This window comes from Triticum dicoccoides, chromosome 6A (genome assembly GCF_002162155.2).
Source record: "Triticum dicoccoides isolate Atlit2015 ecotype Zavitan chromosome 6A, WEW_v2.0, whole genome shotgun sequence".
Taxonomy (NCBI): Eukaryota; Viridiplantae; Streptophyta; class Magnoliopsida; order Poales; family Poaceae; genus Triticum; species Triticum dicoccoides.
Genome location: NC_041390.1, coordinates 623,470,249 through 623,487,325, shown reverse-complemented (window position 1 = coordinate 623,487,325; position 17,077 = coordinate 623,470,249). Strand labels below are relative to the sequence as shown.

General features: G+C 47.6%; 2 protein-coding genes across 2 annotated transcripts; one reads left to right on the top strand and one right to left on the bottom strand.

Annotated features, from left to right (window-relative positions):
* Positions 1–1,162: 1,162 nt before the first annotated feature.
* LOC119318763 lies at positions 1,163–2,243 on the bottom strand. The gene has a single exon (XM_037593357.1). It carries the CDS (start codon positions 2,241–2,243, stop codon positions 1,230–1,232), a length of 1,014 nt encoding a protein of 337 aa, XP_037449254.1. The 3' UTR covers positions 1,163–1,229.
* Positions 2,244–9,117: 6,874 nt separating this feature from the next.
* On the top strand, positions 9,118–15,054 carry LOC119318614. Its single transcript, XM_037593192.1, has 7 exons — positions 9,118–10,300; positions 10,390–10,511; positions 12,421–13,023; positions 13,111–13,411; positions 13,787–13,952; positions 14,327–14,429; positions 14,521–15,054. Exons 1-7 carry the CDS (start codon positions 9,413–9,415, stop codon positions 14,636–14,638), a joined length of 2,301 nt encoding a protein of 766 aa, XP_037449089.1. The 5' UTR covers positions 9,118–9,412; the 3' UTR covers positions 14,639–15,054.
* Positions 15,055–17,077: the final 2,023 nt, after the last annotated feature.

Sequence of the window (17,077 nt, the reverse complement as noted above, 5' to 3'; positions counted from 1 at the left end):
TGCCTGTATGTGCAGTGCGAGGATCTGGTCGACGCCGACGTCCGTTCGTGTATGAATATATTTATTTATAAGTTGGGTTCGATTTTTAGAAGGGGTTACTATTAAAGTTGGGGACTGTGTTTTATGATAGGGAGAAGACTTGGGAGCAGCGGGTACGGCCTGTTGGATCACAACGGGACAACGCACCACGCCACCGCAAATGTAATCCTCCTTCATTTCTGCTGCTGCGAGCCGACCGGCGACGAAATCTCCCATGCATCAATGCATGATTTTCGAACATGGATAAATTATTTACAAAACGGTTTCAAAGGATCTTGATTTTATTAAGAAACAGTAGTACTAAGAGAGTTGGTTGGCTAAATAATGGAAAATCACACGAAAGGTGTTACAACATGCTCGGCACTCGGTCAGCCCGGCTACCCACGTGACCCACACGTGTCATCGCAAGGCGGAACACTGTTGAGGATGTCTGCAAAGCGTCATCGCCAATACTACTACCAGAGAAGTGACTCCGATTCCACCGTGGACTACCAATTAAGAACCCTTAGAGCATGGTTAATAGAAAAGCCGGCAACGGGCTCTATACGAATGCCAGGTCACTTGTAGCCACCAAGAAAGAACTCTCGTATAATAAAGCTGGCTGTAGGCATTAGCTATAGTAATTAATGTCTACATGCATGGCAGAGAGAAAAATGCAATTGATTGGAGAGGAGGAAGCCGCGCTAGCTTTAAGCCCTTGCATGCAGTTTTTTTGTCTCGAGCCTTGCGCTGCAGCCGGCGACTCACGGAGCGCCCGCTCCCTTCTTTCTCCTGTATTCTCTTCCCTCCAACTAGACTTTATCTGAGGTGGAACGGCTTGTAGCCAACTGACTAGGCGCTATTAGGCTGCTTCCAATGGACCGGTGCTTAGATGGGGTGCTAAGCATATTAAATAGCTTAGCAACCAAACTCCCCAATGCATAGGTGCTTAGCTTCTTGTAGCTAAGCTCTCTTCATTTAATAAATCTAAGGATCTTTTGTAGTATATAAACTTTGTGGCATATTTGTGCTACGTATTAAGCAAATAATATCCCTTGAGGAAAACACATGAAAATATAGATGACTTGAGTCCATACATAAAGTGCCAATAAGATATTATGAAAATACATGAAATTACACCTATAATTAAAAGTGCTTAAAATAAATGATGATAATAATCTATTTTGGCCCAAACTTTTTCCAAATATGCTCTACCAAATCAGTTTTGAGTGCTCTATGAGTCCCGCGATCTCGGATTCTTGCATCCCTTTGTAGCACCTGGGCGAATACCGTATGTCGCCGTGTGTGAATACTGATGGTAGAACAATGGATGTACCCGCCTCCTTGTTCAAATCAAGAATATTAGCCGCCGCTTCTTCTTCATCCTCGACTACCATATTCTGAAGAATGATGCAAGCTATCATGACCTTCTGGATATCACCCCGGTCATACAAACGTGCAGGACGACGCAAGATAGAGAATCGACCCTGCAAGACACCAAAAGCACGTTCCACATCCTTCCTTGCCCCTTCCTGATGTGCAGCAAACAACTTGTGCTTCTCTGTCTGTGGCATCGATATTGTCTTCACAAAAGCTGCCCATTCTGGGTATATCCCATCTACAAGGTAATAACCATGTTGATATTCCTTGTCATTTACAAAAAAGTTCACTCGAGGAGCTTGGCCTTTCAGCTGCTTGATAAACAATGGTGATTGATTCAGCACATTGATGTCATTGTTTGACCCAGCAATACCAAAGTAGGCATGCCATATCCGGAGATCTCGCGAAGCAACTGCCTCCAGAATAAGACTAGGCCACCCTTTATCACCACGAGTAAATTGGCCCTTCCATGCAATAGGACATTTTTCCCGCCGCCAATGCATACAATCCAGGCTTCCTAACATGCCAGGAAACCCATGACCTTCGCCAATGCAGAGCAAGCGCTCTGTATCTTCAGTGTTGGGGCTTCGTAAATACTCTGCAGCATAGGTATCAATCACTCCTTGCACAAAGTTCTTCAAGCAATCAACCGCGGTAGTCTCGCCAATCTTGAGATATTCATCAAGACTATCTGCAGGTGTGCCATAAGCCAATTGGCGTATTGCCGCCGTGCACTTTTGCAGTGGAGAGAGCCCTTCACGGTTAAGCGCATCTGTCCTTGTGGTGAAGTATGGAGACCACTCACCTAGTGCATTGACGATGTGAAGAAAGAGAGGTCGTCTCATCCTGAATCTTCTCCGAAATATTTTGGCGCCGTAGAGAGGATTGTCGCAGAAGTAATCTCGTACAAGCTGTTGATGTGCTTCTTCACGCGGTCTATTCACGTATATCCTTGGACCACTCCTGCTAAGGGCTCTTGCTTGAAGAGCCTCAAGTGTTCCCTTCAACTCCACAGCAATCTCCTCGGCGAAGGAGTCTAGCAGGTCCTCCTCGGCTAGGAATTCATCAAGTGTGTATAACTCTGCTGGATATGTAGTGTTTCTGGCATCACTATCATGTTGTTGATCTGTATCATCAGGATCATCTGGTGGATTGTTATACATAGGCCTGAAACATGTAACAAACAAGACAACAAGTGTACACATCAGAATAAGATCGAACAAAAAAAACAGTTGGGCGGCACTGTTTAGATTCCTGAACCAGAGAACAATAACATGAAAGTTAAGTGATGAACTTCTAGTGATAAAAACAGAATTGCGTTTGATTTCTTAAAAAAAGTTTGTGTCTAATTATTTGTATGACAAGATAGCATCAGTGCAAATTTTGCTTCATCTACTAAAAACAGAGTAATTTTGTACACCGTAATCTTATTCTGTCTGAACCAATTTCTCATAGAACTTCAAAACTGAACTGAACTCAGTTTGATCCTATATAAAATGATTGCTACAGACGTATCTAGATGTAGTATAATCAACTACGTTCCTTCCAACTACAAGTAACTCCAAACTAAACTGAACTGAACCATTGTGTATTATGAGCTGAACTAGTATGTTCTGAAATCAATTAGAACGTTCTGAACTGAACAAAAATTATGAATTGAAATCAACCATGTCTTCTTGGCCAATTACCAGTCAAAGTTTGGCCACAGCCCAAGTCTGATGCAGAGAAAAATCTCATCTAAGCAAGAATGGGAGGGACAAAGCATGAGGCACACTAGGATACAGAACAAAAAAGTATTCTGATTTGTGAAAGGACAAATACCATCGAGCAGATTGTGGCTGGCCGGCGGAGCTACCAGCGACGGCGAACTGAACCGAGGACGCTGGTGTTGTCCCAGATATCTTCTCCCGCGACTCCGGAGGAGCTACCGGTGGCGGCGATCTGAGCCGAGGGGGTCCCTGATACTTTCTGCCGGCGGTGGTCCATGGAGGCAACGCCTGAGAGGCGTGGCAGCGTCACGGGGCGAGGAAGAGGTGGCTATGCCGAGGCGGCGGCGCAGGGCGAGCGGGTGGAGGAGGCCAAAGGGGAAGACGGGGAAAAGAGAAGAGGCAAGGCTGTTCGGAGGCGTGCACGGCGCATAGGATCGAATTAACTGTGTTCCGCCTAGGTACGAGCGCCTGGAATCGTTTCTTCGTGAGGGTATCGATTCGCTCTCTCTCCTCATTAATTAATATGCCACGTCTGATTTTTGCCTATGTGGCAGGCTTAGCACCTGTACAAGGTGGAGCATTGGGAGGGGCCTTATACTTGCTCTTAGACAGAACGAAGCATGAGAATCCTAGAGCCCATATATGCTAAACAAACGACAACAACACGCAAAGGACAAGGCAGCCCCGACTTTGATGACGAGCTTTGCATGAGAAAAGGAGCCACGACTAGCACCAGCAGGCTTCGAGCTGCCCATGGCATGCCATCGTTGCCGCTGCATCGCTCGGCAACTTCGACTTCACTCTCAGGAGCAACATTCCTGGCTCCGTCCCTACGCACATCGGCACATGTGTACTATCCTTCGATCAATGTGTCTGTTTGGTTCCAATAAGTCATCCGACTTATAAGTCAGGTGACTTAAAACCAGTGACTTATAAGTCATGCTCGTTTGGTTGTCACCTGACTTATAAGTTACCTGACCACACTTTTTCACCTTGTTTTTTTATGTAAAGATGATGGAACCCACGTAAAAAGAGGTGACTTATAAGTTTTAAGTTGGGGTGAAGCAACTTATGACTTATAAGTTGGGATGATTTATAAGTTAGGTGTGTTTGGCAAAATAAGTCACCTTTTTACTTTTCGATTTATAAATTGATGACTTATTTGAAACCAAACAGGGCTAACGAGTGGAAGTTCATACGTGGACAGGTGGCGCAAAAGCCGGATATTATACATGACGAGCGAGCTGGATGGCTTTGGTTGGTTAAAGACATATCCTCGATGCCGTGGCTGCACAGGCCGGCCGGCTGGCTGGATAAGTGGGTGGTTTAGTTAGTTCTGTGCTCATTTGCCGTGGCTCACAGGGCTGGTGTGGCTCTAGCCATGAATGCCGGCAGCTAGGTCCCGTCCGTCCGTGCCTACGTGGTAGCCAGGGGACAGACAAACCTTATACAGGTACACAAAAGAGCAGTAGAGACTTTCTTCTGCGGCTGACATTCTAGATGCAACAGTGATTGCGTCGCAGGAGCACGCAGATGCGGAGGCATGTATACATGTCTAGCATTCCCTGCCACACAATTGCTCCGGGATCCGCAAAAACCGATGGATTTCGCATAAGGACAAGTTTTAAGTTTTAGCTTCTGAAACTTGATGATTTTGCCATTCGTTCGCGGGTCTATCTATTGTTGTCGGGGATTCGCTGAATCGTTTTGCGTATGGACACTTGGCTTTGGAGATCAGACTTTACTGGTAGATCGAGAGTTTATTCGTCACAAAATTAGAGTAGAGGATTCTTTGCCTACGTATAGCCATACTGAGTGTACCACAATTGTTTAGCTACATAGGGCCCCCATGTATCGAGGAACTCTTGGCTCTAGACCGTAACTCTATAATATTGAAATAACTCTCTTTTACCCCGCAAAAAGTTTACGTTTTAGTTTCTGAAACTTGATGATTTTTGTCATTCTTTCGTATCAAGTTTTCATAGTTGAAACTCGATGAAGTTGTTAAAACATATTCAAGAGTGGTCTTATTTCAAAGCCCTCGTCACGAGGAACACAAATATACAAACAAAAATTAATTTAAACGTTTGGTTCAAAAGATTTTATAATTAAAGAGAAAATAAAAATGGGGTTGGTGCCTTCACACTTGCATGCCACAAATCTTCTTCCGTGGTTGTGTCACAACTAAAAATGGCTATCTGATCTCGCTCCCAAAACACCCAACAATTTTTGATTAGTTATAAGAATGTTGGTCTCTATACGTTTGCCGTCATCCCTGTTCCTCCCCCATTTGGTTTTGTCCCTCTTGCACGCCACCCCCTACGTCCTGCATTAAATCAAATGTTACCAAAACCTTGAATAAATCAAAACTTTCCTTGCGTTCCTATCCATATACTCAAATAAATCGAATTTACCAACCCTAGAATTTGGTGGATGTGAGGAATATGTCATTATTGGTGTTGAACCACTAAAATATGTATCCCCGTGTTGCAATGCACGATCAATTAACTAGCTTTGATTAAGTCCATCTTATACTCCTGACTCTTGTCTTCCTTTTCAACAAAGATAGGGGACCAGGCTCCGATAAGGTTAAGCAGGCTTCGATAGGGGAGCTCGACAACGACGCATCGGCGGCTCGTTCGATGGTGCGGGATCCTTGGTGTAATTTTGATTATTTTTTGGGCGCTAGACACATTTTTTATGATGAAGCTACATAGTAAAGATGGGTTCTTTTTTGTATCCATCTCATGCGCAGTCGCCGCCTCCTCCCCAAGAAAGGAAGACTAGGGTTCCTCTACCTCCCGTTGGCGCTGCCCTCAGTAAGCCTCGTCTCCTGTGGCCCTAGGGCTGTGGATGGGCGATGGACCCAAAACCTTGCCGGCGGGAGGGATTTTGCTCCGTTTTTATGTGTTTTTACGAATTCATTTAGGGTTTTGTGTCCTGCTTAGAAAGACGAGACGGTGACGTCTTTTTGAAGATAAAATAAGGTTCTCTCCGCCTAACCCCCATTCCGATGATGTGTCTAGCGCCGTTGGAGGATGTGTGAAGGTGTGTCTTGGGCGGATCTCGCAGGATTCGATCAGTGCTGGTGTTCCGTGGATCTGTTTGGACCCAGTCTTTGTTTGTGTGTCCACGGGTTGGATTTTTTCGATCTATACTTCTCTTCATCGACGATGGTTGCTCTTTAGGTGTGTTGGTCTTATGGTGCCTTAGCACGATGATTTCCCAACTGTCTACTACAACGAGTGTAGCCCGGCTCCGATGAGGGAGGGCCGATGACGCTGACGCGTCTTTGGGCTCGCTCCAGTGCTCGTAGTCGTCACTGTCGCTACGTGGTACTCCCTCCATTCCAAAACATAGTGCGCCCGCGCTTTTCGAGGTCCAACTTTGACCATAAATTTAACTAACGAGACCAACTGCGACGGGAGAAAAAAATTATATAATTGAAAACTTCTTTCGAATACGAATTCACTGATATAATTTTTGCTCCCGCCGCAATCGGTCTTGGTAGTTAAATTTACGGTCAAAGTTGAAGCACGTAGATAGAGGAAGCACTACATCTTTCGTAATTTATTTATGTGTTTTTTGGACTGCGACGAATAGATTGAAAGTTTTCTTGAAAAAAGAGGTAGTAAGATATAGAGAGTCTCCTTTTTGAAAAAGAAACACAAGACGCACGCATGGACAGATGAACACTCTTGTCGCGAAAAAAAAAAAACTCTTGAGTTTTTTCCGTGTACGCTGAGTTGACAGTGGCAATGGATGGATTCCGCGGATGGGCGTATCTGTGGGGGCAGGCAGAGCAAGAGACAAATCCCGCGTGATGCGACGTCACGGAAAGCAGGCTCGGCGTCCCCCACCACACGCCCACCCCGTTGCCGTTTCGTTCCGTCCGTTAGGTGGGCTTGGGCGGGAACGAAACTGCTGTGCAGCCGATACTGCACAGACGACATACAGCCGAACGACATATCCAACGGTGCACCGGTGCTGCTGCCGTGCGACGTATGGTGTGATCTCCAGCGTCGTCCACAAATCGTCTATTAGGGTCGTGTGTATAGCAGTGCTGGGGCGGGAATGCACCGCACCGCACGTCTGGCCGATCCGCACCCCGCGCGCGCTCTCTATCCGGTTGCGGTTCGTCTCGTCCCGAGCAGCGCGGTGGTGGCCCCCACGGGATCAGCCTACAGCCACGCTGGGATATATATTACCCACGACCCCGACCAGGCCAGATATATACACGCCACGTCGGTTCGAGATTGCCCCCGAGCTGACGGCCCAGATTGCAAGGATTTCGATGGTCACAGCCTGAGCCTGGTTTCCAGACTCACAATCATCTGCGTGCTTGGTCCGTCAGCATAAATAAACCACAAGCATGCCAGAAAATCGCACGTGAGAGTTATGCACCAGGTTCGAACTTCTTTTTTTTTGGAGCTGGAGCATAACTATTCTTTTTGTGAAACATGAACCGAGCAATGTCCTACGGCTCACAACACCGAAATTATCCGCGGGCAAATTATACGCACGGTCGTAAAAAAATCAAAATAAAACACACATAGTTGTTGTCAACCGCAAGTGGCGGGGTTGCACGGGTTAATTAAGCCGTGCGGGGTTGGGTTGCTAGGGAGGCCGGAAATTGTACCCCACGGCTTAATTTCACCCTAACACCCCGGTGTTTCGGTTCTAGGTTGGGCGGCCCATGGCAAGGTTTTGTTCGTATAATCCTCATTCTACCTATACCATGTGGAGCTGAGACTAGAAATAAAATACCATGCCAAAAAAAAGAAATAAATAAAGAAAGAAAGACTAGAAATAGAACCCTGCGTGAAATATACAGGCAAGATTAAGACGACGCATACATAGCCGTCACGATCTGTGCCCCAGCAGGGACTATGCAAACTCAAGGTTACAGAGTTTAAAAAATTTAATGAGGGAAAAGATCATGCGTGAAATATACCTCGTAGTCTGTACATCTGTAAATACCACCTAGAGTCCAGAATCAATAATGTATGACATTTAAAAGGTAAAATGACACAATTAGAATCTATGGCAAAAGCGAGATTGCAGCGATACGAACCCAACTATCATGGTTGTACGACAGACTATACCACCTAAAGTACAAAAAACCACTAAAATGCATTTCAAGGGTAGACCATCTCGTGTGAAAATCTACCGTAAGATTACAACGACATGAACCCGACTCTCATGGTATGTATTGTAGCTGATACCACTTAGAGTGCAGAAACAACAATTTAAGGCATTTAGAGGGTAAACACATCTCGTGTGAAATCCACCGTAAGATTACAACGATACATACCCAACTGTCCTGATCTATATTGCAACCCATACCACCTATAGTGTAGAAACAGTAATTTATGCCATTTAAACGACATAACATCATGCATGAAATCTATGACAAGATTACAGAGATACGAACCAGGCTGTGATGGTCGGTATGACAGTCAGTATTACACCCAGTATAGATCCTAAAATTCACGGCATTTAAAGGGTAGAAAATCCCTCGTGAAATCTATGCCATAATTACGACGATACGATCCGAGCTGTCATGGTCTGTATGGCAACAGATACCGTCCAGAATCGACATTCTACAATTTATGGCATTAAAAGAATACACCGCCTCTCGTCAAATCTACGGCAGGATTACAACGACACGAACCGGTTGCCGTACTCTACACGGCAACCGATACAACCTACGGCCGAGATTCGACAATCCCCCCTTTCTCCGCAAGCACAGAATCCCAGCCGTCCGCTGGCAGAGCGACGCACGCGGATCGCGGCCTCTACGGACCCGATATATAGCCCCCATCACCCTAGAATAACAAAAAAGCCAGGTCTCCTGCCACACAAAACCTAGGCTAGAATTGTGAAAGGCAAGGCAATGCAGATTGCTTGCAACAGTGGTGGGTGGTGAGAGAGAGGGAGAGAGGGAGCGGCGTGTGTGGTGTGGCCCTATCAAAAATAGGCAGCACCTTTCGATAAAAAAGGCCAAAAATAAATCGCCGCTTCTTCTTCCTCCGGTAATCCTCTCCCCTTCCTTCCTTGCTCCCTCCTCTCTCCTCTCCTCCGTCTCCTCCTCCGCGCCATCCGTCCAATCCGCCCAAAATTACCCCTCCAATCGCCCCGCAAATGCTCCGCGATCGCCCGCGCGTTGCCCAGTCCGCCGCGCCATTAGCGCCCGCCATTTTTGTCGTTGGGGGAGGATTGATTGGTTGATCGATTGATTTCCAAAGGAGGCAGCTTTTTGCTTGTTGTTGTAGGGTAATTAGGGATAGCGGTAGGAGGAGGCCATGGTGGACGAGTACCACCACCGGATGGGCGCCGCGGCGGCCGACTTCCGGCGCGACCTGGAGGACCTCGTCTGCGACCACCTCGGCGGCTGCTACTCGCCGCCGCCCTCCTCGTCCTCCTCGCTCTGCTCCGCGGCGGGCGGCGGCGGCGGGGGAGGGGCCGAGGGCGGGGGAGGGGTCGGCGGGGGCGGGGAGGAGGAGGCCGAGTCGTCGCGGCGGCGGCGGCGCGAGTCGCGGCTGCTCAGCCGCTGGGTCGCGCGCCAGGCGGAGGAGGTGCTCTCCTCCATGGAGCGCGAGGTGGAGCGGCGGAACCGCGAGTCGGAGCTCCTCGCGCTCACCCGGCTCCACCCTGTCTCCACCCTCGACCCCTCCGCGTTCCTCCTCTCCTCGCCCCCGCCGCCGCGGCCGCAGGCGCCCTCGCCCGCCGCGCCCTCCTCCCTCCTCCAGATGTGGCGCGAGCTCGAGCACCGCCGCGCTGACGCCGGCCAGCCCTTCGACCGCGAGCCGTCCCCGGACACGCCCGACCGCCACCGCGAGCGCGTGCGCCAGATCGCCCGCCGCCTCACCACCTCCACCGATAGCCCCACGGCCGCGGCCGCCACGGCCACGGGGGAGTGGCTCGGCGAGACGGAGAGGCAGAGGGTCAGGCTCGTCAGGGAGTGGGTGCAGATGGCCAGCCAGCCGCGCGACGCCCGCGCGGCCTCGCGCAGGGACGAGCCTACCGCCGCGGAGAGGGAGAGGCGAGGGGAGCCTCCTCGGCTCCGCGGCCGGCAGGCGCGCACCGATGTCATCACTCGGATGTCCCGGGAGCGTCAGCGCGAGCTGCAGGGGCTATCGGGGTACCACATTGTGTCACAGTTCCCCCAGCGCAGCCGCAGCCGCATTCAGGTGAGATGAGAAGCTGACTGTGTTGCATTACAGGAATGAGTTATCAGAAATGTCGAGGGTGGCGGTCTCAAAATTGTCTGGTTTTGCAGGGATTGCTTAGGGTAAGGTTCTTGAGGAACGCGGTGGCTCCAGCTGAAGAGGAGCGACAGCCATCTGTGGCGGCGAGGGAGCTCGGGCAGTTGAGGCAGAGCCATCGTGTGTCCACCTTAAGGTTAGCAGACATTGCAATTGCAACTCACATCGGTAATAGTAGCTTTATTTTGATTCGTATCTCATCCATGAATTCAAGTATGTCTGGCATAGTCATTGTAAGCTTGTAGTGCAATGGAATTCTTCTCCACCATGAAAACACTGGTTATTGGAAGAGATATTTGTTGCTACTTGCTAGTTGCCACTCTCTTCTATTATGTAGCATATGCCCCACATGCACAACCAAATGTGTGTCTGTGGTCCTTTACTTTTCTTGGGTTTCTTGTATTATATAGTATACGTTCTTCAGGCTACCGGCACATTGCTTATTTGGTACTCCCTCCGTCTGAAAATACTTGTCGCAGAAATGGATGTATCTAGATGTATTTTAATTTTAGATACATCCATTTTTATCCATTTCCGTGACAAGTAATTCTGGATGGTGGGAGTATTATATAGCATCGCTACTAGTTGTCTTGAGCTGCAGTGATACAGAAATGTCAGTTATTGGCATCCAAACGAACATATGGGCATAAAACCCCCATTATTGAATGCCTCAGTGATTAATATATATTATTCAGCTTAATTTAGAGTTATCTACTGCAATTAGTGAAGAAATATTGTGTGCATGTGTTCTGGTCTGGAAGATGACCCGATATTCATCCTATTACACACTGTAGCATATTTTTGAAAACCCACACATCTAAAACCTGTGATAGGAATAGTATCCGTGCATTTAACATACTTTATTGGAGAACAAATGTGAAATAACCTACTCAAGCATTTTGCTCTCGGTAGTTTTGTTGAAATTTGGTACAGACTACACAAATGTTTTTCTTTTGAGGTCAAGGGCTTGTTCCATAATTCCATTGTGTGCACGGGGTATTGGGATATAGCTTTATCTCACCATTTATGGGCTGATCAGTAGATGCCTATAAGCAACTGTTCAATTCTTGCCTTGGAGGCTTTAGAGTGTAGTGCATCTTGTATGTTTTTGAGCATTAGCTGTTAGGAATGCCCATCACGCGGGAGGAAGAACCATGCTGCCATCTTATCTGTTGTCGTAAAAATTGTAGTGGATATCCTGCTCTAGGTTGTTACTTGCAAGTACTTGCTTGCCAAAGAAGTTGTATAAAATGATACAGAATTAGCTTTTATCTGATTTACTGAACATCGCATGTAAAATGATCAAACCATTTCGCTACTGTTAAAGAGAGACTCTCTAGGTTGTTACCAACTTTAGAAGGCCAGTGTTGTCAAGTTATTCGTTTCGTGCAGACTTTCTAGTATTGTTGAACTTAAATTTCTTTTGTTATCTGGAGCATTCAAAGTTACTGTAATCTGATGGACCGGACTGAAACTAGGTGAACCAACGAGCATTTCCCTCGTAGGAAAATTACAGGCAAGGTTCCAGGTGCCAGTACTGCTAAGTGCTAATTATGCTGGTCCCTGGCACAACGAGTCATTCTTGCTCTACACGCTAGAGGCTGTCCACCAACCAAATTGGTACTAGATGGTACTGTGAAATGTTTTGATGATATTGACTATATATATCATATAATGGAAGATAGGATCCTGAACTGAATCCACGTGCTACATGTTTCCTTCTTCTAGTTGTGACACCAACTATCTGCTAGTACCGTGTCTGCTCATTAAGTTTTGCCTTTAGTGCTGTTCTACTGACCTTGTGTTGCTGAAATGCTCCTGTTATTCAGAAAACTGACAACATTAGATTTCCTTGTTTTTTTACAGTGTTAGATTTCCTTTTTTTACAGTCTTGGATTTCCTTGTTGATTGTGCTCCCAACCTTTTTTGTGGGACACCATCAATCAGAACAGCTCATGGAATTGGCATCCCCTATCACTTGCCTTTTGTTCTTATTGTCTTCTGTTCTTATGTAATAACTATGTGACTGAACATACTTCTTTCAGATCAGAGAGTGCTGTAAGTAGTCAAGATGTTAGCCTGTCTGATGCTCCTGTTGCAGAAAATGTTGCATTACTTGGTAATGATGAAACTGAACAGGCAGCTGCTGCCGGGCACCTTACTGGTAGTGAGGATGTGGCCCAAACTACACCCGAGAATGTGGGTTTACAGGAGGATAACGTAGATGTTGCTGAGGCGGAGTCACCGGCTACAACATCGGGTGACATAGTTGATATGCAAGTGTCTCAAGTTGATAATGGGCTGCAAGATGAGACAGAACGTGAGACAATATTTTGGCAGCCATCTTTGGATGTCAGGCTTGATAGGTGGCCCAATGAAACTGCAGAAAATTCTGACAGAAATTGGGAAGATAATGCAGAGGAGTTACACAGCGAAATCGTGGAGGATGATGACAGGGAGAATGAAAATCTCCAAGATGAGCATGATGTGTGGCACGATGACGAATCTCATGGCACCGAGGAGAACTGGCAAGATGACTTCCATGATGCTGCACTTGACACAGGGCCCATTCCTAGAATTGAAAACAGCTTCAACCTACGTGATGAAGCCAATTTGCACAACATGGAACTGAGGGAATTACTTAGCAGGTATTTGTACTTCATTTCCACAATTTGTCTGTTGATTCTTCATCTCCTTTTAGTTCTTAACACCTGTTCCAAATTTTTAATTGCCAGGCGAAGTGTATCCAATCTTCTCAGTAATGGTTTTGGTGACAGTTTGGAGCAATTAATAAGGTCATATGTTCAACGACGTGGTCATGCCCCACTCAACTGGAATCTTGATACAGCCATGCCCACAGCGAATGCACCAAACGGAAACCAGGAACTAGTAAGAAATGCTGAAAATCGACAATTCCAAGGTCCTGTCAACAGACCTGCCCTTGTTATCCCTCCGCCACCTTTGCCACCGCGGCAGCCACTGTGGCACAGAGATTTGCGCCATAACACCTGGAGCAGTAGACACAGGGTACATCAGGTATGCTGCCTTCTCACCTCACGTTCCCTTGTATAAATAGGAATATTGTTTTGGTTCGGCGATCTGTTATGAATATGTTTCTCCCATATGATGTAGTATTTGCACTAGTGTTCTGCTCCAAGAGTAAATTTGTGACATGCCATGTCTCATTGGTATAAGCCTATAAGAGCTTTAAAAGTGTGTGTTTTGTTTCTCTTGTTCCTTTTGCTTGAACTATATTTGCTTTTAACTCCATGACTTGTGAGATGTAAAGTAAAAACTTTAAAAGCGGGAAGGGTGGTAATATTTTGTCGTTTTGCTTGACTAAGCTGCGTTCCTTATGTTGATTATAGAAGTTTTATCTCGTGGAAGTCATTTGGCTCTGTACTCTTGCAGGAATTGGACGCCATTAATGATTTGAAAGCCGACATGAATAAACTTCAACAAGGGATGAGCAGCATGCAAAGGATGCTGGAGGCGTGCATGGACATGCAACTGGAGTTGCAACGTTCAGTGAGACAAGAAGTGTCTGCAGCCTTGAGTAGATTCCCGGGACCTGAAGGTTGTTCACCCTGCTCCTTGGCAAATATTCAGATATCCATGGCTTCATAACTGTGCTGTTTTCTCTTATCTTATACTCCCTCCGTTCCAAAATAGATGACCCAACTTTGTACTAAAGTTAGTACAAAGTTGAGTCATCTATTTTGGAACGGAGGGAGTATAATGTTATTTTCACACCAAACAAGCCCTGATAGGGACACACCGTAGAAAGTTCTTTTACGTCTTCATTTATGTCGTTTCATGTAGTGATGATATTGAAGACATTTGCATGTTTCCAGTTTGTGTTTCAGTATATCGCTGTAGGATTCTGTTGCTGCAACATTCATCGAAGGCAATGCTCTGAAATACAGAAATAACCATTTCCTTTTGTCTCAGGCATGTTTCTGGATCTACACGATGACGGAACAAGATGGGACCAGGTGAGGAAAGGAACTTGCTGCGTATGCTGCGACACACAAATCGATTCTCTACTCTACAGGTCAGCACCCGGCACATACACACTCTGCATCTGCTCTCTCAGCCGTCTTCTTACAAGTAGCTAAACCTACCCGTTCTGATGGTGGTTGCAGATGTGGGCACATGTGCACGTGCTCGAAATGCGCGAACGAGCTGGTGCGTAGCGGCGGCAAGTGCCCGCTGTGCCGGGCGCCGATTGTGGAGGTTGTCCGGGCATACGCGGTGCTGTAAATTATACAACAACAGTCGGAAGTTTTGGCGCGGGAGGCTTGGTCGGGAGGAAAAGAGAGAAGCAAGACCCCTGCTTCTTCATCTTACTGTTTGTTTTCCTTAGCTTTTCTGTGTCTCCCCATGTAGCCTTCCTGTGTACCATCTTACAGGATTTACATTACATACATCCCGCCGCCGTGCGCACGGCGGCGATGGGCGGTGCGTGCGTGCGTTGCGTCGTGTTATTGATTGGTGAAAGAGTTTACCATGGGTAGTAATAGTTGTTAGTAGTAGCAGCAGCAGGGAAAGGGACCCAACCCAGTGTAAAAGTTCTTTCGCTGTATTTATGCCCCCCTCTCACCACAGCACAAGATGAGTTGAGATGAGATACTCCCAACCCAAATGATATAATAGATTCTTCTTGTTAACTTCATCCACATCCTTGTGTTGTGTTGTATGACCAGCCCTCTGGCTTGCTAATGTTTATTGCAAATATTTATCTCTGTGCTTAACCACAATTTGTATGCATCGACGCAATCCTTTGACACCAAAAACAAGGCCTATACAATTTGTCTCAAGTCAAATAGTGTAAAGTTTGATCGAGTTTGTAGGAAAAAATTACTGTCAACATTTTCATTTCAAATTAATATTTTTAAATACAAACAAAATATATTTTCATTTTCTATTTGCTATTGTAGTTATTGGTATTTGTTCGGGAAACGTTTGCGAATGACACGCCATGCTAGGTTCGTGCGTCCACACAAAGCCGTTCCTTGCGCGAGACGCCTGTATTTGGTGGACCCGTGTGGACCGCCCCTTCCCCCCTTATCTTTTCCCCTGCACTCCATCCCCTACCTTAAGACACACCCCTACCCTCGCCATGTTTCTTCTCTTCCTTCCCTCGCGCTGCCACGAAACCACCACAAATTACACAGCTGCGCCCTTGCGCGGAAGACCTCTCCCGCCATGCTGCAATTCACAAGTTGAGCAGCGGCGCGCTGGAACCATGGCAAAAAATGCTGGATCCGAGCAGGGAAAAAGCTGGAACCACATCCATGAGATGTTGCGACAGGGGATTTTTTTGCCAGAATAAGGGGGCACATTTTTTGCTGCAACCAGTTGCAGTGTATGCTATAACCGGCGAGGAAATTTGCTACATCCGCCATTTGTTTTTCCTGGAAACCATCGCCTTTTTTTTATTTTTTGCTACTACCGGCTTGTGTTTTTGCTGGAACCGCATCCATTTTTGCTACTACCACTTTTTGGGTTTTGCTGGATTGCACCATATTTTGCTGGAACCAGTGTCTTTTTTTGCTGGAACCAGGTCGGCTGGCGAGCGACGCCGTCGTCGTATTAATGTTGCAATCAGAGGGTCTGCAACATCGGCAAGCTCGTTTTCATGCTATGACCGGCGGCAGTGAAGTGTTTTTGTTGGAAGTAGGGACATTTTTTGCTGGAACCGGCATGCGTTTTTGCTGCTACCGTCAATGGCGAACGAACACGGCGGTTTGAGCGGACGATGGCGACGAGCTGAGGCGGCGCCGCGGGGAATGCTGCAACCATGGCGAGCGCCAGCTGGAACCGGATGACGGGTGAGCTGCAGTCATCAATGGCATGTGGCGGCCGAGGGACGACCGCGGTTGGCACGGGTGGCCGGCGAGTGAGTCTTTTTTGGTGCTGGAGATGGCGGTGCGGTGCAATGACTAATCCCGTCGAGAAGGCGCGGTGCTGCCGCCTGCGAGGAGCGCGTCACGACGGGGGACCGATCCGTAGATTTGGTCAACGGGTATGAGCAAGAGGAAGGGGAAGGGCATTGGGTGAGCTAGGCGTCGGGCGAAATCTGACGGCCGTGCAGCTCGCATTGTACGGCACGGAAGTGATCGCCCAATGTTTGGGCCGGCGCGCCGGCGCCTATCACCCCCTAATTTTTTCTACACATTGACTCAAAATTTATGCCGTTTGACTTTAGACAAAATTTATTCGCTTGCCTTCTTTTTGACTCAACAGGGAATAGTTAATTGGCTGATTGGTTGCACTGTAAAGATGTCACACGCAGCAAGGAGTAATACTTGTAACCGATGGAAGGAAAATGTACACTGGTAGTATGACGGAGTGCATTATTGGACTGTAGTTTGGCACTGGCGGGCGCACACGTGCGCCAGCCATGAGCAAGCTGAGCGGTGGACTGGTGGGCGCTACGCAGCTGGGCCCGACCGCCGTCGCGCGTCACGCGGCGGGCGCGGGCGCGGGCGCCTCCTCGTCGTGCTGCTGCTGCTGGGGCGGCTTGAGTGGGCCGTCATCGTCGACGGGGTCGGCGGCGGAGCGGCGGCAGAGCGGGCAGGAGGCGTGGCCGGCGCCGGAGGCGGCGAGGGACTGGAGCCAGCGGTCGATGCAGGGCGGGTGGAACACGTGCCCGCACGCCGGGATGGCCTTCACGCTCTCCTGCAGCTGCAGCTCCGT

Bases quoted from the DNA above. Each gene is read 5' to 3' on its own strand.
- LOC119318614 (XM_037593192.1), top strand. From the start codon at position 9,413: ATGGTGGACGAGTACCACCACCGGATGGGCGCCGCGGCGGCCGACTTC. The intron at 10,301-10,389 runs GTGAGATGAGAA...CTGGTTTTGCAG, and splicing joins GCAGCCGCAGCCGCATTCAG to GGATTGCTTAGGGTAAGGTT. The intron at 13,412-13,786 runs GTATGCTGCCTT...GTACTCTTGCAG, and splicing joins GTAGACACAGGGTACATCAG to GAATTGGACGCCATTAATGA.
- LOC119318763 (XM_037593357.1), bottom strand. From the start codon at position 2,243: ATGAGACGACCTCTCTTTCTTCACATCGTCAATGCACTAGGTGAGTGG.